Source organism: Apteryx mantelli, chromosome 7 (assembly GCF_036417845.1).
Source record: "Apteryx mantelli isolate bAptMan1 chromosome 7, bAptMan1.hap1, whole genome shotgun sequence".
Lineage (NCBI taxonomy): Eukaryota > Metazoa > Chordata > Aves > Apterygiformes > Apterygidae > Apteryx > Apteryx mantelli.
Window position 1 is genome coordinate 7,499,299 of NC_089984.1, and position 24,399 is coordinate 7,523,697.

A 24,399-nucleotide genomic window follows, 5' to 3' on the forward strand; every position below is an offset into this window, starting at 1 on the left:
AGGTCGGCGGCGGCGCGGCCGCCCGCCTCGCAGCGCCAGCGGCAAGGGCCGCGCCCCGCCGCGGCGCGCAGGAAGTGAGGCGCCGCGACGAGGGCGGCCCGAGGGCGGCCCGGCCCCGCCGCCGCCAGCGCCAGCGCCGCCCGCGCCGCCAGCGCGCCCGCCCGGGGGGCGCCCGGCAGCGCCGCCCGCGCCGCGCCGCCCCGCGCCGCCGCGAGGCCCAGCCGCGCCGCGCCGCCCCACGCAGCGCCCATGCGGCCGCTGCCACCCCCCGCCCGGCGCGGCCCGGCGCGGCTCCGCCCGCCCCGGCTCCGCCCGCCCCTTCCGCCGGGCCCGCAAACGCGTGCGCCGCCCCCCGCTCCCGCCCCAAAGCGCTCCTGAAAGAGCACGGCCCGCGCACCAGCGAACGTGTAAAATAATATTTATTTTGTTTTTTTGGAAAATGTACAGGGACCAACCGGCAGTTAAGGTCTATACATTATACAGGGAGCCAGGCTACGGTTTTTCAATGCAACAGCCATATTCTGCAGTGAGGGCTTAGGTGTGACACACAGCTGAGATGACAACACAAGAAAGAAGGGAAACTTGCTTTGCCTTTTTTTTCTTCCCTTTTTTGAAGTGAACAGGATCTTGCTTATGACCAAAGTAGTACTGAGAGGAAAAAAAAAAAAAATCTGAATGACAGATTTTTTTCCAAAGTGGTACAAACATACAGGAACAGACTATTTGAATGTGATATAAAATACTTCAGTCCCATTTTTCTACTCCCGCTTTGTTGAAGTTAGCGATCAAACGCTCTGTCAAAACTTCGCTTCTGGCCTCTGCTTCTGAATCTGTTTCTACCAGAACCGCCGCGCCGTCCGTTCCTGGAGCTCGAGAAACTCCTGCCACTGCCTCCTGCTCCTCCTCGCTGCGATTCCAACAGCTCGGGTAACTCGGTCGCCACACACAAGCGCCATTGTTTTGAATCTTCCCATCTTCCCTGTTAAAACAAAGTCACACAGATCACGTTAAATTCTAGGAACACAAATACAGTATATTTCATAATTATTAAATTGGCTCGACTGAACAATCAAGGAAAAATTGTTAGCAAAAGCACGGTATCTAAGTTTCTAACTAGACTGCTCAACACAGGTTTCAAGATGTTAAGAATAAAAGCTCCACACTTTTCCATTGATAGGAGTGCAGCTGCAGTTCCCACTGATCCTCCAACACCCCACCTCACCCCAACCCTCAATTAACCTCCAATCCGGACCAAAAAATTGTTTCAGGAGTGAACAAATGCTAGGGCACGAGGGTATGGAGATGCGCTAAGGGAATAATACCTGAAGGAAAGATCAGAAGGAAGTCTAGGGAATTTTGGCATACAAATACTAATTCTGCCAAAGGAAAAATCTCATCTGGAGTTCACTTTTCTGTGCAGGGAATTCTGGGTGAAGAGAATGGCAACATGGAGAAAAGCTCTCTTAAGTGTAATGAAGCACATGTCTACAAAAAATCAATCCCGCAGCAGTAACAAGGATGGGGAGTTCACACCACCACTCTTCCCAGTGGAAAGTCTCAAGCTACAGATTTTTGAAGATTGGGGGAATATTTTAAATGATCAGTGTATGCTTGTTCTGATCTTCTGTTCCTTCATTTGGCATCCCTTTCGGCCACTATAAAATCAGGATACAGGCCAGATAAAATCTTCAGCCTGACCCAGTCAAACCAGTTTCATCTAGTCTGCTGTAACCAGAAACTTAAGGAAGTACCTCTATTTCCTTTTGGTCTGCTGCAGGAATATCAAAGCACACACCCTAAAGAGAGAGAATAATTTTAATTGATTCAAATCTCACCTTTCTAACTGATTACAACTAGGAAAAAAAAAAAACACAACAAGCTAGAAACCTACGTACTAAAACAAAGTTTTGCATTTCAAACTGGTAAGACAAGTGATTAGTATTAAGTCAAAGACACAACATACTTTGAAATCTTTGTACACAGTTTCATCAGTGTCTCACAAAACATTGATACTTGCACTTCTTTATTGTTTTCTCAAATATATATGTATTTTTTTCCTTACTCTGCATAGACAGCACTTCCAAGTTGTATTTCCTTGCTATTTAACAAGCTTATAACCCTTTCCGTCCTGAACTGTAGTCCACTGGCTTGTGCATTACTCATTTTGTAAATTCTTTCAAATCAGAAGTTTGGATACAGAGTTGCAGCTTTGTGATATGGAAAACTGTCTGTAGTGTTCCCCACACCAAATATAGAAAAATGCTTTGAACAGAGACAGAAGCAAGGGAATAAGAGAAGTCTTATCAATGAAGCCAATATCAAATAGCAAGTGAGAAGGACACACTTTAAAAGGAAGCTTTAGAGACACAGAGATAGTAAAATGGTTCGCTGGCATAAAGAATGTCCTTTAAGTCAAATTTAAAATCAGAAATGTCTTGACAAGAAACTTGGTAGACTACATATGAAATTCATAAGGCGAGATGTGTAGGTCAACTTTTACAAAGGTGGAATGTAGAAGAGTATACACAAGGCACCTAAGTCAAGATTTTAAGAAACATCTTAAAACTGCTGTTTAAAACATTTACAATCATACAACTTTGTTCTAAGGCTAGAAAGAAGCCTTAGAATATATGTATTCATAACATACACATGCATCTGCTGCCTGCAAAGAAATTGAAGATTTGTTTTATAATCTGCTTGCTCCTTTTAAATTATTTTAAGTAAAGTAAATAATGTTGCAACGTTGTGAGAAAGTAAACTGCAAGACTTCATAGGAAGGGAAGGTGGCTTTATTAAAAACAAAACAAAACACCAATTTCACTCACAGACTCATATCCAAGTACCAAGATGCATCCAAGCAGTCTGTCTAGCATTGAGGCACCAGGATGCATACACCCATTTGCTCTGACCAGAATTCCTTGCCATGCTGTTTTGAAAGTATCTTTTGCATCTTTTAGGAGCTGACAGTGATTATGAACTTGTTTATCTCCACCCATCCCACCTCTGCAAGTCATTAGGACCATCATTCTCCTTCCTTAGCTGGATGTCTTAAGGCTCCAATGTTCATCTTCCCACATTGTTTCTTAATGGCTAGAGCCTGCAGTCCTTTGCTTTAGTTGGGGTGTAGGCTGCCCCTTGTTTTAGGCTCTCTTATTTTTCCAGATTTGTGCATGTATGTGGTATTGCTTGTAGAGGTGCTGCACTTTTGATGATTTGCTAATCTAGGTGCCATCAACACTCATCCTTCTTTCATCTCCCTCTTTTTGGTACTTCCAAAACCCTTACATTCAACCTCCATTCATACCAATCTTAACGCTGCTATTACAAATCACTACATGAAAGTTCATTCAACATCTGTCTCTGAAGTGTTCTCACAACATTTTTTCAAACAGTTCTGAGGTCTTTTTAGTTTGACTATTGCCCTCTCCCCACCCCCACATAAATCATAGGGGAAAAAAAAGGGGGAGGGGGGATCCAAACTGACTAGTTATCATTTACCAAGTGTTTGTGTAGAGATCTGTAACAGAAACTTTAACTTAGATATTAACAAAAATGTAGGGGTGTATGAAAGCACCAGAAAAATAATAGCACAAGAAGAGATAAAAGAATGGCATGTGTTGACAGCACCTAAATTAGTAAGTCATGAAGATCACAGTATCTCTCTGTGCAGCTTCTCAACACACCCAGATCAAGAAAACAAAAACTACACCCAGAAAAGCAGAAAGAGCAAACAAATCGGCAATATTGTCTAATAACTCACAGAAGTAGAACATAATAAAAAGGCAAAAGATCACTGTCAACTCCTTAAGGGTACAGAAGGCACAGTACATGTTTGCTAAAGAACCCAGGAGACATGAGGAGGACTCAACAGGCAGCATCCCTTGTCCTCTGTGTCACCACAAATCATCCCAGACAGACTGCTTGATCATGCATGTTCTCATCCTTGTGAAAATGTACGTGAAGTCCAAGAGAAAAGGGTGAATTAGTTTTGTTAAAATAACTGCCTCGCATTGAGTTTTGCTACAGTGGTTGTAACAATTTCATCTACGCAGACCAAAAATAATTTTCTGATCTTTCAGTTTTAGGTGGCAGAAATGACAGACATGCGTTATCAGAACTGACAGTGTCTTAAGAAATCCTGTTCTACATTTAACCATAAAGGTACAGCATAAACAGTTCACACCTTTTACCCATATAGTTAGCCCTACAGAGACTTTCACAGTTACACTGCGTTGTACTTCCTCCTTAACATGCCAGTGGAGCAGAGCCCTACATCCCTGAGATGACCACTAATAAAATAATTAGGCCCATCCTTCTGCCAGAGAATCAGGCCCTTGTCAACAGGGCCTTGAATGGGGAGAAAATAGGCCACAAATCTCTCTCCTGATATTTGCTGAGAAAAGGCTACAAGAGCATACAGCAGCAAAGATGCAAAAAAGCTTACCATTCTTCCCTTGATGAAACACATTCTGTTCACCTTCCTATCGATATCATCGCCCAGCTGCTCTCGCAGACTTCGCCAAGCATAGCTCATATTGTTTATTTCTTCAGAGCAGCGTAGTATCATTGTAACAAATCCCTAAAGAGTAAGAAATTTTCTTACATTTCATTCAGTCAGAGGTTCAATTCATCTACCAGGCATGAGAAACCTGCTTATTCACAGGTTATAAACCAAGTTTTTAAAATGGCTACTGTTATAGTGGTTATAAATGTACTTGTTCTCCCATATTTCTGCTTTTAACTAAAAAAGTAGTTCTTTGTGGCTTAACTACAGTTCCCATAAACAAAATCATAAGGAGATAAATAATTAAAGTAGAGTGGTTTTTTTTCAAATTCCAGACAAATGTTAAGCTAAACACTTACAGCATCTGAGTTGAGCAGGGAGCGCTGTTCAATGGAAGTAGCGCCTGAAATATGGGCTAGAGCTGCAGCCAGGGCATTAACTGGCCCCTTCTCTTGTATTAGCCACCGAGCAGATTCTTTGAAATACTCAATAGCAGTTTGAGGAACAGAATCCAGACACCTAAGTATTTAAAGCAAAAAGACTGCTAGACAAGGAAAAAAATTTACACAGTGGTATTTAGTGGACTCTGGAACAGAAGAAAAACCAGCAATCTAAGACGTTAATAGAGATCAGTTATTGATTGATATCACCACTCTCACAGAGAGACGGCCATAAGCAATTCAAACAGCCATTTTGAATTAGAAAGATAAGAAGATATGATAGGGCTTAAGTCACTGAACATACCTGATGGCATCTTTGCTGGAAGCTTTTATTATATCTGTAGCAGTAGGAACACCAACACGCTTAAATGTAATGCCCTGAAATTTATAATGAAATGCAGATGAAAGTTACAGACCATAAATAATTGAGTTCTGAAAGAAATATTGTTCGTTTCCAATGAAACAAGCATTTAAACCTTACATTTTTCTTGGGCTTTTCACATTTTAACTCCCTACATTTGCTAGTGAAAATTACAAGGTTAAGCTCACAGGAAAATCAGTAACACTTAAAAGCATTTAATGTACATAGGTCATTTTAAATGATCCAGTAGCCTTGAACTCAAATGAATAGAAACCACATTGACTATTCCAGAAAAAAAGGCCTATATACTCTACAGAGTATTATAAATCCAAGTAAATCAGATTAAAATTAAAGTACATGTTACACAGCCTTTCTAAATCCAAGTCTCCTGAATTTTACATGCCTCAGACTAAACCATCTCATCCCAACTGAATGTTTAATCAGTGAGAAAGCTATCGTATGGGACAGCCAAAGTGTATAAATCGGAGTAACAGTTCTCAGTAAAGCTACAAATATGCAGATCACTGAGCACGTGATAAGCCAGGGTGAACAGTAAACTGAAATCCATCTAGCTTCTTTTTCATTTCCACAGGTACAATCTCGCTGGCATTTGCTGAAAAAGTGTGGGTAGGAGAATCGATAGTGTGCTGCCTGCTCCACAGTAAATGACTATGTACCCGAACTCTCCAAGATAAACTGAGCCTCAAGTGGATGCTTTTATAAGGTATATTCCATAACGAAACTATTGAACAAAATAAGACATGAAAATTTTATATGCTACACTATCACATTACATTTGAGTGCTCATGACTAGAAGAAAACTATACTTTACCGCTTTTTGCTCCACGTATCTTAATTGATTTTCTTCCTTTCGCTGATAAAAACAGATACAGATCCCAGTTCGGCCAGCTCGACCTGTGCGTCCAGAACGATGGATGTAGGACTCCACATCCTTCAAAATAAATAACCTTATGCTTTATCCAGTTATATCAGTTCATTCAAAGTTAGGTTCATAACTTAATAGAAGCTGTTCTAGTTAAGCCCAAACAACGCTCAATAATTGCACCTGAGAAGTTAGAGAAACAGTGGTTTTTTTAATTTAAAGTCAGAAGAGTAAGCTTTTCCATAACCCTCTAAAAAGCATGGTTTGAAAGCCAGAATCATGAGTATGGGTCAACTAAGCCTTGTTTTGGCATCACCACAGGGAACCTGAGAAACCTTTTGAGTGTGTATACCTCTATACAGGGCCACTCATGGCTCCTGCATGTCAACCTGAGCAACATGGTTTCTGAGACATTATTAGTGAATTCACTGAAACTTCAGCCAATGTTCTCACTGTTGAGGCCTCCTCCTCACACATGTCCCTACTTAGTGAGTCATTCTTGCAAGACATATATAGCCTTTCTCCCCCGCCTCCCTGCTTCCAGACTTGCAATAACCATATATGGCCTTGAAGGGAGATGCTTTAGACAGCTTTGAAAGCCAACCAAAACCTTTTGATACTGTCAAAAGTATTATCTGAAGACATTTTAAAAAAGACCATCTTCAAACGTACTATGGACTGATGCACTCTTAAGATATCAGCTAAGAAACTGCATCTGTATATCAGGATATTTCTTACTATTAAATGCAATGCTCATAAACTGTGTGTGGTGAACACCATTGCTTGGTAACATTTACTACTTGAAAACAAGACGATAACTTATACTACAAAACACCCAACATACCCATCTCCTACCTTTGGTGGCGAACCTTGCACAACCAGGTCAACTTCAGGGATATCCAAACCACGGGCAGCTACGTTTGTTGCAACCAGAACTTTAAATGCACCATTTCTAAAGCCTTTCAGTGTTATCTCCCTTTGCTTTTGAGGAATGTCACCATGCAATGACTGGCAATCCTGAAAAAACAATATTATTACAGGACTGTACCAAAATCCAAAATAATACTCCATTTTATGGTCACTTCCGGGTACAATATCATGGTATACAATAGCTATCATATGGCAAGATACAAGAGAACTGAATTATCAGAATTTATATTTTAGGTGTCTTGCAATATTTACTCAGTGCTTCTTATTCATATACCTCAAAGACCTTTAACAATGTAAGGAAAGCAGAATAGCAATGCATGTCTTATCATAGGCCACAGTAATTAGAGATGGATATAACATCTGCGTCCCAGCTTTCAGTCCGTGCCCTCTGTGCCAGACTGAGGTTGTTTCCAAATAGGCATCTCTGACAGAATGTCCTCAGGCCTTCACAATATTCAATTTTACACCTTTTCCAAAATAGTGTTACCTCTTACTCCCCTTTAATATAATCAATTTCCCAATTAAAGATCAAAAATAGAAGCGGTCTTTAAAAAAAATAAATAAATTACAGTTTCAAAGATTTTTTTAAAAATCCAAATATTCTGAAAGTCCTTCCATATCACAGCAATCACACGTACAAAGACCAAAACATACAAATTAAAATCACTTTTTCTCCACTTCACATTTGACAATATTTTACCTATAGTTTGTTTCCATGCTTTTCACACGTAAACAGAGTGATTTAAAAAATACTAACACAATGTTAGGATCACTACAGAGTTCAAAAAAATCATTTTCAGACAGTTTTAGATTAATGTCACCTGAGAGAGGGAATAGGCATATATTCCGTTAGCAAGCATTAAAATGCTAATCAGAAACATCTAAGTAATTTCCTTCTCTTACCTGCCATGATCAGAGTTCTGCATTGCCTATGCAAGATTTGATATCACTAACGCCACCAGTAACGCAGGATAAGGCTCCACGCTCAGGTTTAGCTGTTAGTGAGGTCATCTAGGAGTGTGGGAGAAACACTCCTGAACACAGCTGTGGCAGATGAAAAAGCTTCTCCTTTCCCTAGGAACACAATGCTACACTGCTTTCCAGACATAAGGTAACCCATCTCCTCCATGAAAACACATACAAAAGAAGAAGTTGCTGTGATACCACCACCATAAAGGAGCACGCAGCACCAGTGTCGCAACGCATCTTAGACATTGCCACACCACTACATCAACTAGTTATCTTCTACCAGGGTTAAAGAATGCTGTAGCAAAAATCTCTGGCATAAACTAAAGACCATTCACAAGAGTTGAGAGACCAAATTATTTCTATATATACACCTTTAAACTCTTCCTAAAAGCTAATAAGCATCTTAATGAAACACAGATATAGCCTGAAACCATTAATGTCAGTCTTGGAGCTCTGTAACTGCTATTCAAGTACCAAGACCTGTTATTCTAGTAGCTCTCAAATCTTCTTCTTACCGTATTTTAACCCAAGAGAGTGCTTTCTGAAGGATAAATTAATTTGCAACTGTTTCATTTAATGTCAATGAGACCTTTTTCTCTTAAAAAAATAAAATAAAATAAAAAAATCCTATATAGCCCAGTATCTATTAGTGCAGCCCAGTCTTGAAGACTATAATGCTATAAACTTTCAACCATTTTTTTTCAGGGTTCTTTTGGCATTTAAAAGTTTTGAAACCATCAGGCTACCTGCAAAAACGTACATTATCCACTTTGAAAGTCACTCTTTCAAACTCCACAAAGGTCTGATATCAACATAGGGTTGATATATCTGTGACAGGTTTTGTTATCCAATACAGAAGATTAAATACCTGTTTGATTGAAGCATTCAGAGCCAGCTCATTCGCCTCCTTTTTGGTCTCGCAAAAGACAATGGTCCTCCCGTGGCTGCCACTGTAGACCTGAATGACATCCCCAATAACTGCAGCTCTCTGAGACCAGTGACACTCAATAGCCAAATGCTGTGGAGAAGAATTCCAGTGTTTAGCTTACATAAAAACACGAGATTCTCTTTCAATATATTTGAAACTGTAAAATCCACAAATACTAAAGAGTTCTGGAGTTTCTTGAGGGACAAAACATGCTAACTCACACTCCTGCAACTTGCAGAATCCATAAGGCCTGTATGTTCACCACGATTAGCCTAACACTAAGCAAAATAACTACAGTAAGAGGAAAAAAAGGTGACAGTATACATATCACCTCTGTAAAGCAAGGAAAAAACAGGAGATGACCTACTATTTCTCTGGAGGACAATCAAGAGTGTAGAATTTACCATATTTCTATTAACTACAGCTTTATGTCAGATAAAGCGATACAAATGAACACAGTGCCTTACAAGTTCTTTGCAAACTCAAGATTAACAGTCTTTCAATCCCACTGATACAACTGTAACATGTATAACTGGTCAGTCAAAATAACTGTTAAACAATATTTAAACAGAAATAAATACCTTACTTTATCAGGTAAAGAAAACTAATTCAGGCTTCTAACATACATGTATTGTATTCCTTATTATGGTATTTACTGCAGAGCAAGCAAAGGCCTAGTGAGGGGAAAAATTAGAAGTCTGAAAAAGCCTCCTCTATACAGAATACCAGAATTCAATGGTGATGTCTGTGGTAATTTAAGAGAGCCAAGTTAATGTTAATGTGTGCCTTTTGCTTGCAACTCTGAGATAAATTCAGGTCCTGCTTTTCTCTGAAAGCAGAAACAACTGATAACTGAAGCACAGTGGGCTGAAAGTCTATAGGGTTACTGGATGTTCTAAGAGGAGAAACATCCTAAACCTAGCAACAGTCTGAATAGTTGTAATGTGTCCTATGCCTAAAAAATAATTCTCACAGCAACTTTTTTGATAATATAGCTTGGAATGGGATGACCATTTCAGGCAGAAAGGAAAAGGGAAGACAACTGAAAATATTCCACATTAGATAGGTTACTCACTTCTACTGTTGTAGCAGCCTTTTGAGTTCTTCTCCCAATAAGGTCAATCTGCTCATATTTAGACTTCATGTATTTCTTAGCTACGTCATACACCCAATGTGGGCAAGTTGCAGAAAACAGTAGCGTCTGGGGATTGTCTTCAGAATCTTAAAACACAGAACAATGTTTCAAAACCTTGGTTTCTTGCATCTTATAGAGGTATACTAGTTTATCACACACAAAAAAGTTAAAAATATGAATCTAAAATATACAGTGAAATTCCAATTTTTAAATTTTATGTATTACCAACATGGAGAGGAAAAAAAAACCTCTCTAGAAAGTCAAACTATTCTTAAGTTTAGAAAAAAGCTATGAACAAAAGTCTGCTTTCAAATGATGTAAAGGGCAAAAAGCTTCTAATTCCTTTCCATTGGAAGAGATCCAAGTACAACTTACAGATAGGTGTCAAAGTTGTCTAAAAATCCCTAGTTACTGGATTTTAAGCTTTGCAAAGGTCCTATGAATGATTCCCAGTTTTGCAACATTTCTTTGCATATTACCTTCATGGCACATTTCCTAGAATATACTATTCAGTCTTTTCAAAATAAAGCCAGCTTGCAAGCTACAGAAAACATACCTGGGTTTCAGTAGACTAATGATTACTAATATTCCTTACTATTTGTTTAAATATTGAGATTACCCTTCTTGTACGCAACTCGTAATATGTCCTCCACTTGTTCAGCAAATCCCATGTCCAACATCTGGTCGACTTCATCAAGGACAACATGTTTCACCTTGCTAAGGTCCAGCTTGCCGTTCTGAAGATGGTCTTTGATTCGACCAGGTGTGCCAACCAAAATATCAATGCCACTTCTAATGAGATCAACTGATAAAAAACAGGAAAGAAAAGAAGTTAGCAGCAAACTAGTGAGCATTCTGTACATTAGAAAGACTTGTTAACTGAGTAATAATGAGACAACAGCTTCTTAAAACATACATCGTAACAATTTTCCCCACAAAAGGACATTAGAGCAAATTATGAAGAGGAGGAAACTGAGGGGAAAAAAAATGGTGAAAATAGGTAAAAGCACTACTGCTCTTCCTGAAAGGGGGGGGACGACCACTCATCCCCCCATCCATCACCCCATGATTTATATTAAGGATCAAACTAGGAGTTTGTTTTAACATACTTTGGAAAAAGTTAGTTCTTCTCAAATTGTCTGACTGCTTTAATAAGAAACTTTTTTTTAATATTTCTTCATTTGATTGTCTCAATTACTGAATCATCTCTTTCCTAAGTTCTTCATGAAAAAAAAATTTCATCCCAAATGACTTATGACAAGATCTATTGTGACAAAAGACCTTATTCTCATTCCTACACTAATTAGCTCTTTGTATGACTATCAAGACGGTTAACTACACAACTTCTTCTCCAACTTACAGATCTTCTAAACATACAATCCCATTATCAGGCAAAAAAAAAAAAATCATACCCACCCACAGCTCTAAGACTTAATGTTTTTTAAAACAAAATATAAGTGTTTACAAGAACCTAGACTGAATACTCTGTACACACACACAGAGCACAGTCTCTTTCACTTTCGTTTAAAGTACATTAGTAGACAAATACTAAGAATACAGTTGACAACTATACTTATTTCCCCCCATAAAAAGATATATACCGAGCTACTGAATTCCCCATGAATGCTCTCCAGTTCTTGAATGCAAGTGTGTGTTTGGAAAGAGCCAGCTGCATTTCTCAAATACGCCAGTCAATCCATATTTCAATTACTGGTCAAAAGTGTCACTTACTTTGTCCATTATATGGAGTTCCTCCATAAAAACAAGCTACTGTGAGTTTTTTTGTGATGTCCTTGAAGTCTTTGGCAACCTGGTTTGCCAGCTCTCTCGTTGGAGCAAGAACTAATACCTAGATAGAAGGAAAACAATATAGAGAGGTTCTCTCAACATGACTTCTGCCAAGGAGCCACTAAACTTCAGTTTAGGTCTAAACATTACACCATTTAAAAACAATCCAGGTTGAAATAAAGTTATCTAAGCAAAGATCAGGAAAATACATTGCTTAAGGTTCTCTGAACATCATTAATCTCCCTCAGCACACATTCATTTAGGACAAGATAATTTTTTTTTTTTTTAAATGTGATATACAGGAGGTACTTAAATCTTACCTAACTTTGGCTCTAGAAGCTATCAGCTATAAGAATTTTCTTCTATATGTGCATATGCTTTAGTTTAATAGTGATTGCAAACCTGGTAGCAGTGGCTCGACAAAAAAAAAATTTAAAATACTTGTCCTGTAATTTCTTTCAACATTGACACACATCAAAGAAAGTAAGAAACGGTGTACTATGGTAGAATAAGGCCTGAAAACTTTTCTATTTTAAGACTTGACTTCTTTGAAGAAAGCTTTCCTTTCTCTGCAAAAGACTGTGCCAAATCTGCAACCAGCATTCTCAGTCAGACAGCCACCATCTATGTAGGTTGGCAGATGTAAAGATTCTGAATCTGGATAAAACATCTGGTTCTAGTTCCGCAGTACAAGTTTCAGGTAATCTGTGAGATGGGTGACAAGATGAATTCAACAGACAAAATAAGTTTTCCCTCCGTTAATGAGGATATGATCCGCTTTGCCCTGTCTAGTTTTGGAGATCATTTTAAGAATTTTGTGAAAGGAGATACACAGCACATCTGTATTCCCTTGCAGAACGCAAGCAGCTAGTAATGAGTCTGCATCCTCTGGAGAAAAAGCTTCAACACCTGGTGGTGGTCCTAATGAAAAATAAGCCTATTCTGGAAATCTTCCACTACTTACCATTTAAACAAACATGCTTAAGTAAACAGTCTTATCAATCAAAAAGGTCTCTAATCTGTTGCTAACCTGGGGAAAAAAAAGGGGCATCCAGAGATGTCCTAAACTAGTAACATCAAATCCCACAGTCTCTTGGATCTTCGCTTTATACCAGTGACTACCAGACTCCAGCAGATGAGGCCAAAAATAACTAGCGATAGGTCGAACCCCTGCAATGTCAGTCTTCTGGTATAAGCAGCAAGAGGGAACTGACAAGTGAATAGAGCTACGTCGCGCTCTGATCTTGACCAGAGGGCATGAGGCAGCACAGGATGCAGGCACAGCCCCAATTAACACGGCTGTCAAAGAGCCTTTAACATGGGTTAGCTTATCCCTGCACAGACGTGAAGAACTTTTCCAGTAGATTAAAAATCTGAATGACTCAAACATATGACAAAGCAAAAATACCCATTATAGCTAAGTTTAGTTACCTTTGGTGAACGGCCTCTTCTTCTTTCCTGTGTGTCTGCCTGAAGCTTTTCAATTAAGGGAATAGCAAAAGAGAATGTTTTCCCAGTTCCGGTTCGCGCTTGAGCAATTACATCTTTGCCAGAATACACTGGGTGAAAGGTCTTTACTTGCACAGGAAACAGGTATGTTACTCCTCGAGCTGTGGCAATGTAAACAGACTCCTTTAATATAATCATGTTACAGTTGTTCTTGCACAGTCTTCAGAGGAAGTCATCCCAAGCAGAACATTCGCCAACTCTAGAGCAAGTCAGGACTATATCACCGCCTTCACTGATATATTTCATCACAGAGCTCAACTTCAAGAGTGCCTTGGGACTTTCTAACCCATTCTCCAGCTTCGTATCACTAGAGATACTGCTAGCTTGGACAGATGGTGTTACTATCCTTCAATAAAGGAGTCTTAAAATACTGTGGCTTTATTTATGTGATAGTCTCCATTTATCTAAGGAGATCTGTTACTTGCATGCCAAAACCATTTCTACTCTTATCTGAGCTTCATACTAAATCAGCCATACTAATGTCCAAGATACTAAGCATACCTGTTATTCTTTTACTCACACAGAAATAAAACTTTTGCCTTCTGTGTAACATCTGTGCTTGCATACACACAAGCAGAGCACATCTCAAATGCTGACTGAATATGCCAAGCACAAAAGAACCATGACAGAAATCATTTATTTTCTGTGATCACGTGATGCCAAGAAATTTACCTTGAAGAAGCTGAACAGTCCCTTTGGAAATACAAAAATTGGAGAAAGCACCTTCTTTCTGTTCTTCAGTCAACTCCTGTTTGGTAAACAACAATTCAGATAGCATTCCACATGAGTATCAGATGATCATTCAGAAAATTCAGGATAATGATATAGGCACTAATGTCATATCCAAAGGTCAAATTTTCAGTGACAATATCACAAATGCAGCTGCAGACCCTTCTTTGTTTTACTTAACATCATATTTCAGAGTTGCACAAAAGTGATCTGTAATAAGACCCCATTTCATATCCAATGGCATAACTCTCCAAGTGCCAAATACCCCAATAAACTTTAAAATAATATTTTTAAACAATTCCTGATGGCCTAGAATACTTTGTTGCAATAGGCAAGAGCTAAGCTTGGTATTTAGTCTATATCCTACTCCCAAATTCAGTATAGTGATTTACAGATACAGAAATCAATCCTCAAAATAACATTAAAAGGCAGATCACTATCAACTGTTCCTACTTACTTGCATATCACTTTAACAATACAGTGATTTAAGCAGTGAAGGAGAGGAAAGAATGCTAAACTATGGAAATTCTAGAGGCTCTGTTTGGCATCAATTGGAATGATAAACAAAAACAAGCAACAGAAAATACCAGGTATAAAGACTTTTCAGAGCAAATCCTAGGTACAATAGGATATGCTTTCCTTCTAAAAAATTGGTTCATCAAGTAATTTTAAAGAACCTAAATCAAGCAAAAAATATTCAGACAAAATAAAAATTATTCTTACAGAAAGGTTTAAAAAGACATACAAGCTTAGCATGACAACACATTTTATTGTATTAGGGAGCATCTTATCACATTAACTACTATTTAATAAGATCAGACATACACACAGGTAAATATGTAATGTTCTCTTTTTCCACTAGCTAGAAACAGCTAATTATTATTTCATCAGAAAAGAACTCACACTAACAAAAACGCACCAATTAAAATATATTTCTGGCAATTACAACCACATCTAATGGTGCTGAATCATATTAAAGCACCATCTCACTGCAGCTTGTCCGACTGCCAACAGTTACCATGGTGTTAGGCTGCCGAAGTCAAGAAACCACGCCACACTGATAACTTAAGCATTCTCAGAATTTTGAAGTTTTACAAATAATGGACACAAAAGACAGTTCAGTTAGCTTTAGGCCTTGAAGAGTGGCAGCAGTCTCCCCATTGGGTAGAATAAGACAAAAATGAAAAATAACTTGGTATAAATTTAATCCTGTTGCAATACAGGAGTTGAAAGCTAAAGACATCACTATAACTAAATCAATTATTAGTTTTACCTGCTCTTGCTCACTGTCACAGTCACCACTTGACGTTTCGCTGGAATTACTGTGCCGTTTTTTGTGGGTGGATTTAAGGTTTAGGGAAGATAACCTCGTGTGCTCCGGGCTTTCTCCCCTACTATCACCATTTTCTTTATCTCCACTCCGTGCTTTCTTGAGTTTTGGAGAATCAAGGTCATCCTCCGATTGCTCGCTTTCATCTGACGGAGACCTCCTCCTCCTCGATCTGTCGTGGTGTCTAGATTTCTTCTCTTTTTTCTCCTTCTGGTAGGCCACAGAGCGACATAGCCGCGAATGAAGACACACGTGCATTAAGCAAGCAGAAGGCAGGACGGAAGAGAGTTAAAAACGAAGATTTACCCCTCAGTTACTCACGGGGGGGGGGGGGGGGTCGCACACGGCGACGGTTCCCCCCCGCCGCCAGCGGGCATTTCCCTGACCCAGCCTTCATTTTCGGGGCTCAACCGCCCCCCCCTTTTCCCCCCCCGGCAGCGCCTCCCTCGCCGGCGGCCCCGGCCCGCGGGTCACGCACCCGCCGGTCTCCGGGGAAGCGCACGTGGCCCCCGGAGGCCGCGAGCGACGCAACGGCCGGCGGCCGCGCCGGGCCGGGCCGCGGAGCCCCCAGCGGTACCTTGCGCCGCCGCCGGCTGCTCTCCAGGGCCGACTCGCTCTCCATAGGGCTCTCGGACTCGGACTCGGCCCCGCTGCTGGCGCAAAACCGGGTGGCCTCAGGCATCTCCGCTAGCCGGCCGGCCGCTCCGCTCCGCGCCGCCACCGCCGCCGCCGCCGCGCCGTGTGACAGGAACGGGCCCCACCCCGGAACCCGCCCCGGCAACGCGGGGGCGGGGCGGCGGCGGCGCAACCGCTCCGCCGCGCGCGCCCCGCCCCGCGCCAGCCAATGGGGCCGCGGCACTGCAAGGCCCGGCATGCCCCGGGCCTCCGCCGCGGGACTACAAGGCCCGGCATGCCCCGCAGGCCGCCAGGGCTCGTGGCAGGCGCCGCGCCTTCGCCCGCCGCCATGACGGGCGCGGGCCCGGGCGACCGCCGGGCGGCACCGGCCCCGCGGGCAGCGGCTACCCGCGCCGCCTCCCCGCTTCCCGCCGGGGCTCAGCGTTGTACCGAGCCCCGAGTGCCTGGTTAAGCCCCTGGGCGGGGGTTTTAAGCAAGCGAAAAAGCTGCTCACTGGCGCTGCGTGAGCGAGGGGCCGAGGGGCTCTGGAGAAGCCTGAGGACAAAGATGGCGGTGGGGGCTTGGCTGAGGGCAGCCGTGGCCTGCGCGGCCCCAGCCAGGGCTTCTCCCTTCTCCTCACAGCCAGAGACACGCTCCCAGAGGAGACTGCTGATAGTGTTGACATTCGTCCCTGCACATTTAGCCTTCTGCCTCCATTACCACTGGACACAGGCTTCAATATTCGTATTTGAAGTCAAAGAAGAGCCTGAGGTCTTCTGTATGACCAAGTTTAAAAAGGACCCCAACCCTTTGGTCATGAAAACAGCATGGGCCACTTCTAGTCACAGGAAGGAAACACGATTAGAAAGTCTAAACCCATCTTACGAAGTAAAAACTGGAAAGCAGTTGTCACAGTTGTCATTTCCTTAGCAGAAGAATAGCTCTGGCCAGCAGCAGCACAGGGGTGTGCCTGTACATACGAGGCTGTAAAGATCACTTTAAAACAGCAGCCCTGACCTCATCCCTTCCCTCCTGCATCGATGCCTTCTCTTCATTTGCAAAGACTAAATCCTGGTTTGCCACATGTAAAGAGACCCAGTAGTTGTCTCCACAGCAACCCAGTGAGAAAAGCTTTCTTCTTCATGATTTAGAGAGCTTTTATATGAACAAGGTGCGTGCCAATTTGCTTTGAGTTTGTTTTGGTTTCTGACATAAGGTTGGGAGTTCAGGGTCTGCTTCACAAGCACGAAACGCTTCTAAGAACTACAGTATAAAATAGGCCTGTTATTGTGGTCCAGTTCCTGTTAGAGCAACACATAAAATTTTCAGGTTAATAACGTGATACGAATGAAGTATATCAGTCCTTATTTTTATTAGAAACAGAGTCACAAAAAGTACTGAAGGATGAGAGCAACAGGAATACACAGCAGAACTCAAAATACCACAGACAAAAGTTTTAACAAACAGCTCTGAATTTAGGAACAGCCTCACAGATGAGACTGATAGCATTTACAGCGCTGTTATATTGTTACAAAGGGAAAGTTTACAAAACTGAGTTAGAAAAAGTAATCAAACATGACTAGAATCAGCAGCAAGGAATTTTTTGCAAGTGGCCTTCCACCTTTTGCATTACTATTTATGCTTTCAAAATTTTGCAGGAAGCTTTATCTTCTTTTCAGTCCATCTAAAATAGCAGAATTATTAGATGTCAGACTTTGTGTTCTAGAAATAAACAGAGTTGGCTTAGCTTCTAGTATCACAGACATTTTAAGTACAAACAATCAAAACAATCCTTTGAAGTTTTTTGCTAAAGAGTGTCCAAAAGATTTCAGGCATCCATATTCAAGTAACAAACTAGAAGCACACTGAAAGAATGCACAGTCTCTATGGCCTCAGAGCGGGGGGGGGGGGGGGGGGGGGAGAAAAACACAGCATTTCTTTTAAAACTGTAGTACATGATCCGTTCCTTCATATACTAGTTTCTCTAAATGATAATACATATCTAATGGGAACTCAAGTGGCTTAATTACGCTTAAATACCAGTCATTTTGGTTCTTGAGAATGTATGATGCTATTAAAAAAAGGGTATAATTTCTCCCTCTCAACATTTTAACTTACATTTTTGCCAGTTTAGATGAATATTTCCTACTTCAGATTACGTTAACAGTTTTGTAGTTTTTATATATTCAACCATATAAAATATTGTTTCATAACAACATTTCTTCCATGGAGTGGAAAATCTCTTCAGAAAGAGATTGCATAGTTACAGGCAGCGTGAAACATACAAAAGGAAGCAGAAGCCACAGTTCAGGTGACATACACATCCTGCTGCCAGCTGTGAGCAAGTCAGACAGCTTTTTGTCATTGTCATTATGACTGAAAACCTTTATAAAGGATTTTTTATTCTTAGTCTACAAGGGGAGAAAAGATGACAATGTCTGTAATGTTACATGGCAACTTCAATACAAGCTAACCTTTCTGTTACAGGATCACATTTAGCTTATCCATCACCATGCTTCCTAACATGTCTGCACTTTGGCATCTCCATTTGTAACATGGAGCTCATAATACTTTCTTGCTCATGAAGAAGAATCCAAACAACAACATCTGTATAGCTGATTTATGGGGAACATTCATGTTAAAAGACATGCTAAGACTATGCAATTTGAATTTCTCTGGGTTATAATACAAAAGTTTTTAAACATCATAATTTTGTTGTTAGGGAGGGGGATTTATAATTTACAGCGACAATTCCCTAAAAATCAGATTGTTATTTTGAAAATAAAACATCTAACATAGTTGCATAAGTTCTCTTACCTTGGGGAGTCAATTCCACTGTCTCCTGTAATGCTGTGGCTTTCTGCTCCTGCTAAGTGATTCTTTCCTGAAATCACAGTACAAGCATTATTAAAAATTAGACCATTTTTCACCAAAGGGTTTCCCATTTCTTTGGCTTGTGGGCCCAGAACACAGCATGCCAGGTCTTCTCCCATGTCATAGGTGGAGTTCTGCAAAGTTTCAGTGTCTGAGTCAGCCTCATTAGCGTTGCAGGAATTTGTTACAGCTGAAGTCTTCACACATGCAGTAAGGCCAGTTTCCTCTTCCTTTCTGTGAATTGTCAGAAGCACCCGACTGCAAAAACAACTTTCTTTAGTGAAATCTGCTTTCTGATGCGCTTTTGAGCCATCTATTGATTCAGCAAGACTAGCACATTCCTTATATTCATACTCTCCAGAGTCACATTTGTTTACATTTGTGTTGTACTGGGCTGGATGAATATTATTCCATTTTTTTACGGACATAGCTGTCTCCACGTTTTGCACAGCTTTATTCCAGTCCTTTGATTCTGAAGAAGCATGGCCAGCATGCAAGTGACATGGTTCACTCTGTTTGAAATTGTCATCCAGATCTAATGAACTACAGGTGTTACCATCGTGTGCTTTTTGGTACACAAAATGGCAGTCATCAGTAAATCCTTCACCTTCTGGCTTCATTGATCCAGGCCAGCTGGTACCATCATATTTAAATGCAAGTTCATTCTTTTTATCAGCCTTTTGTCTGTATTTCACACTAGTTTTTTTTAGCAGGTTAGCATTGGTTGTATAATTTGAAAGGCTGACATTTTGAAATTCATTTGATGTTTGATCTAGTAATTTACATGCAGAGTCAGCTTTGTACTTGCAATGCTCATCTTTCAGATCTAATGAATATTTTGCATCTTCTTTGCACACATTATCTTCAGTGTAGGAGTGAGGGGATTTTTGAACAGCCGCAGGATTTTTTGGGGCTGTTCGTCTGCAGGTGTTGTCTTCAGAAATATTACTCTCCATAAAGCATTTACATTTGTCATCTATTCGCAAAGTACTGCCTTGCGGATAGCTAATGTTTTCACTTAAACTGTCTTTCTTTAGGTGGAGGGAAGACCTATTAACATGGAGTGATTTGTTTGGCTTAGCTTTGTCAGCCTGCTTTTCAGCAACCAGTTGTTCAGCTTCATATTCAAAGGTTTTTGAGGAATCCAAAGACCTTGGTCTATGTAAACCCCTTTCTTGCTTTCGAGTCCTGGACTTCAGCTGACTGTTAATCTGACCTTTGTGCCCTTTCACATAAAAGCTATGTCTCCACGACAGACCCTGAAAAGGGTTCTTAATTTGTTTTTTATATATGACTTGGGATTCCACAGCTCTATCAAATGGCTGTTGGTTTGTAACAGGCAGTGACAGGTGCTCTTCCAGTTTTTCACTTTGGGATGTTAGCTCTCGTATTTGAGATTTCCTGTTGCTTCTGCTAATTTGCTTCTCTTTGCGTGATTTGCTTTTCCTGCCACGCTTTGCTCTTTTACTTTGTGCCTTTTGAACACGCTCCTTTGAAAGATGCTTTTGCCCGACTGTTAACACTTCAGCTGAGGTACCTTTACTGATATATTTTTTCTGCTCCTCAAACTTCTGCATTAATGCCGTGTGTTTAATTAAATTATCAACTGTAAGCATAGGGTTAATACGCTTGATGATTTCATGTTCAATATCACGTGGAATATTATCTAAGTCATCTTCGTCCCTGACTGGCCACTCCTCGGGAGGAAACTGGCCTGAAAAAGTGGAGTACTCTTTCTTACGTTTTTCTTTTTTAGAAGCACTTTGCCAGAAAAGGCCAAAGCCAAACTTTTTACATTTCAGTTTTTCTTTCATTGATGTCAGGGATTTGATGGTGTCCCAGAAATGGGTTTCACCAGATGTGGACACCACTTGATTTTGAATTGAAAGCTTCAATTCACTGCAGCCTTTCTTACCTCCTCCATTAGGTTCATGGTTCATTAGCTGCCGATATCTTTGTTCACAGAGCATATTCTTGTCAGGGAAACAGTAGCAGGATCTGTAACGGGATACCATAGGAATGTTTGCTTTCATTAGGTCTGCACAGTTCTCTGTGCTTACAAGGTAAGTGACAGAAGGTGATGAACAGCAACTGTCCTCTGACTGGACCTTTTTATTGGCTTCTGTGGCATCATGTGTGTTGAAGTAGGTGCTGGGGGTCACGATGAAGTATCCTTCTCCCGTATGATAGATCTTCCTTTCTTTAATTAGCGTGCCAAGGGTGTTATATACAATTTTATGGGAGGGAACTGCAATGCCTGCAACAAAGATACAGATATTTAAAATCAGAAATACGATTTCAAATATAATGGGAGCTGGAGAAAAAATAACTTACGTAGAACTAGGAGCGACTCAGACATGAAATAGCCAGTGAATTCAGTTTGCAGGATTCAGAAGGAAGTTTGAAACTGACACACCCACTGCAGTTTTGAATAGGAAAAACGTGATTTCAGCCTGAAAGCGTCTGATGTCACGGGACAAACTGCAGGATTTTTTTAATTCATCATCACTCTGCTGAGCTTCCAGAGCCAGCAGTTGTGCCTGCACCCTGCTGTACCCTATCCACACAGGCCCCCCCCCCCGCCGCCGGGGCTTCCTGCAGAATGGAGACAGACGTGCTGTGCAGTGGTGTCCACATGCACGAAGGGTAGCCCCAAATCCAGAGCCAGCACCCACCGCAGCCCTGGGTCAGGGAGAGCCCTCTTGGGCCAGCCAGCTGAGGGCAGCACGGAAACACCATTCAGCCCAGGGCCCTGGTAGCTGCAATCCAGCCAGTGTCTTACAGATCAGTAAAACCATTTTTTCCTCCCTCAAGGCCATTCCTCACTGATGGGGTAAGGACACCCCTGGGGAAGAAGGCAAAAACAGCCACATTTCTGAATTTAGCAGCAGCACTGCTGTGCTGGAGTTTAGGATGTTCTCCTTCAAATGAAAAGGATGTTCTCTCTGCGTCTGTCAGAGTATGGTATTCATGAGAGAGACCTTCTGCCAGGAAACAAGCCAAACTGTGTTGTTCAAAACCTTTCCCTCTGGGCAGGTTATTTAACAGTAGCTTTTATCACTCTCTCTGAAGCTTCTGGTAGAGGTTTGTCAGATGACTATTGCTGCCAAAGTTTACCTTTCTGCAGCTGGTATCAGCTGCTGGTTTTCCCTCAGGTATCACAGTCCCAGAGTCATTAGTCTAGTGACATCTGACCTGCTGCCCCAGGCTTATGCTGATCTCCTGCCCATGAGAAGGGAAACTTCCAGCAAGGTGAAAACATACCAAGAAAACCACTCTCTCCCTACAGACCTTGAGAGTTACTTCTGGCTGAGCTAAAAGTCCTGCTTTGTGGTTGTCTCAATGCACATATAGACTATATCACATTCCTGGCAAATTTCTGGGCCGGTTTTGGGGGCTGCATTAAAATTTTCCCCAGTAGTGAAGAAAAGAACAGGACTTGGCCTGCCAGATCAGCCTGTAGCATTTGGAGGGCTGTCGGATTATAAAGAATCAAAAGAGGAAGCTCAGCATCAAGCCAAGCAAACTGCTTCTGCAGAGGGCCAGAATGAGCTTTCACAGAGTCCCACGGACATTTAAATATTCCAGATCTCAGGGAAATTGGAGGTTTTTCAGATCGAAAGGGAAGTGCAACATTTAGGGGAAATGGCTGCTACTTCATCAGAAGAAAAGGATTAAAGCTCTTTTTGTGTAATTAACTTGCTTTTGGAAAGGAAGGGGCTGGAATTTGACCAACAAACCTGAATTTGAGGCCAGTTGTATTTGTGATCGCAGACACCAAATGTAGACTCCTACCCAGTCTCTGTGTTGCTCGCTCTCGAAGGAGGACTCAAAGTTTTAGTGAACTGGCACATACTGAATTTTATGCTTTTCCTTATCTGGTATCTAACTACCTCATCTATGCTTTCCCATAGGAAAAGGCATATGCTCAGCATGCTTCCATACTCAGCTCTCTCATTCTCAAAGAAAATCTGCAAAAATTATTCTATTCAAAACAATGTTATTGATGCTCACAGATTAATGGGAATTATGTGCATATTCATGTATTTCCCCAGTTGCCGGTTAATTTATTTTCTTCCATATTGCCAGCTGTGCTTCTAAACAGTCATTGATGACTTGCACGATATCAGAAACACGAGCATGATAATACAGTCACTTCTAAAAGAAGGGAGAAATTAATATGGTACCTGGATAATTTTTCACTAACTGCTCCGTTAAGGTTTCCTGTGTAACCATCACGTGATCTGCATTCATGTCTGATATGGTGCAGCAAAGAACTTCAGCCAGGGGAACAAACTGTGATTGGGAGAGAGGATTCATGAGAACAGGGGGCACCTCACCTAAAGCCCAGAAAGAGAAAGAAAAAAGGTTGTTTGCATGGAATAGTGTCTCATTTTTCTATTATACATCACAGATTTTCACTGGAGATGTTTGTGTTGCCTCAGAACAAGCACCTTATCCTCAACTAATTTGCTTTGGCAAGTTACTCAAATAGAAACATTTCTCAAAGAAGGAGAATGGCTTCAAACAGAGTGGTTTTAATGTTCTAACATTTGCAATTAAAGAAACAGAAGGTTAGCTTAAGCAATTCAGTTTCTTTGGTTTTAAATCCTAGCTTAACCCAGCATTTAGCTTAATAAACAAGGAGTTGAGGGAGAGAATTATATTTGATGACTGCTGACTTTTTAGATGACTATTACATATGAAACAATGCAGAACCTGTATTTCTGTGAGCAGCTAATGGAAAGAGTCAGCATCCAATAATCTCAGTACAAAATGTTTTCACGGAGTCAGAACACAGGAAGGAGGAGACCAGCAAAAGCCTTTGTCCTTTGTCTAGCTCAAGGATTTGAATAGAAATGGTAAAATTCTTATTTATAGACAGGGCTCTAAAATGTGAGATTATCTACTAGACTGAACAGAGGTCAAAGACACCTCTTACCGCTGACTTTTGACTGGTTACAATCATAATTTGTACTTCTGCACCACTGCACACACATTTTTAGGCTACCCTGTGTCTCCTGGCAAGGGGCAGTAACACTGTTGCTGTTTCACATGAGAAAAGTGGAGGCTCGGAGCCTCCCGCAAGCAGCTGAACGGTTTTGTTCTCATTTCCCTCCAGCTCACAAGGGCAGGACGTGGGAGACCTGGATCTGAAGACTGCGTGTGGAGCAGGTACTTCCCTGTTTGCTTTTCTGTGATTCACTCCCAGAGCCCTGCGCACCCGCAGGACATGCTCTGCTGCAGGCGCTGAACTCCCAGCCGGGGCCTCGGAGGAAGCGGGCAGACAGTCCTCTCGGCTGCAGATGAGGGACTCGGGGAGGAGGACAGTGGTCTGAATGGGGCCTTAGTTCTTCACCTCAGCTCCCTCATCTATAAGACGCAGAAGATAGATACTGCCCTC

At 41.3% G+C, this 24,399-nt stretch overlaps 2 protein-coding genes across 2 annotated transcripts; both read right to left on the reverse strand.

Moving 5' to 3' along the window:
• Nucleotides 1-401: 401 nt before the first annotated feature.
• LOC106486974 (nucleolar RNA helicase 2-like) lies at nucleotides 402-16,252 on the reverse strand. Its single transcript, XM_067299744.1, has 15 exons — nucleotides 16,084-16,252; nucleotides 15,450-15,716; nucleotides 14,120-14,195; nucleotides 13,370-13,548; nucleotides 11,882-11,999; nucleotides 10,770-10,955; nucleotides 10,091-10,236; nucleotides 8,956-9,105; nucleotides 7,044-7,205; nucleotides 6,138-6,257; nucleotides 5,249-5,322; nucleotides 4,864-5,023; nucleotides 4,445-4,579; nucleotides 1,752-1,796; nucleotides 402-979 (listed from the first exon to the last, which is right to left on the reverse strand). Exons 1-15 carry the CDS (start codon nucleotides 16,186-16,188, stop codon nucleotides 779-781), a joined length of 2,124 nt encoding a protein of 707 aa, XP_067155845.1. The 5' UTR covers nucleotides 16,189-16,252; the 3' UTR covers nucleotides 402-778.
• A 1,242-nt stretch (nucleotides 16,253-17,494) lies between these two features.
• On the reverse strand, nucleotides 17,495-23,995 carry STOX1 (storkhead box 1). The gene is made up of 4 exons (XM_067299591.1): nucleotides 23,938-23,995; nucleotides 23,183-23,335; nucleotides 18,939-21,252; nucleotides 17,495-17,805 (listed from the first exon to the last, which is right to left on the reverse strand). Exons 1-4 carry the CDS (start codon nucleotides 23,993-23,995, stop codon nucleotides 17,766-17,768), a joined length of 2,565 nt encoding a protein of 854 aa, XP_067155692.1. The 3' UTR covers nucleotides 17,495-17,765.
• Nucleotides 23,996-24,399: the final 404 nt, after the last annotated feature.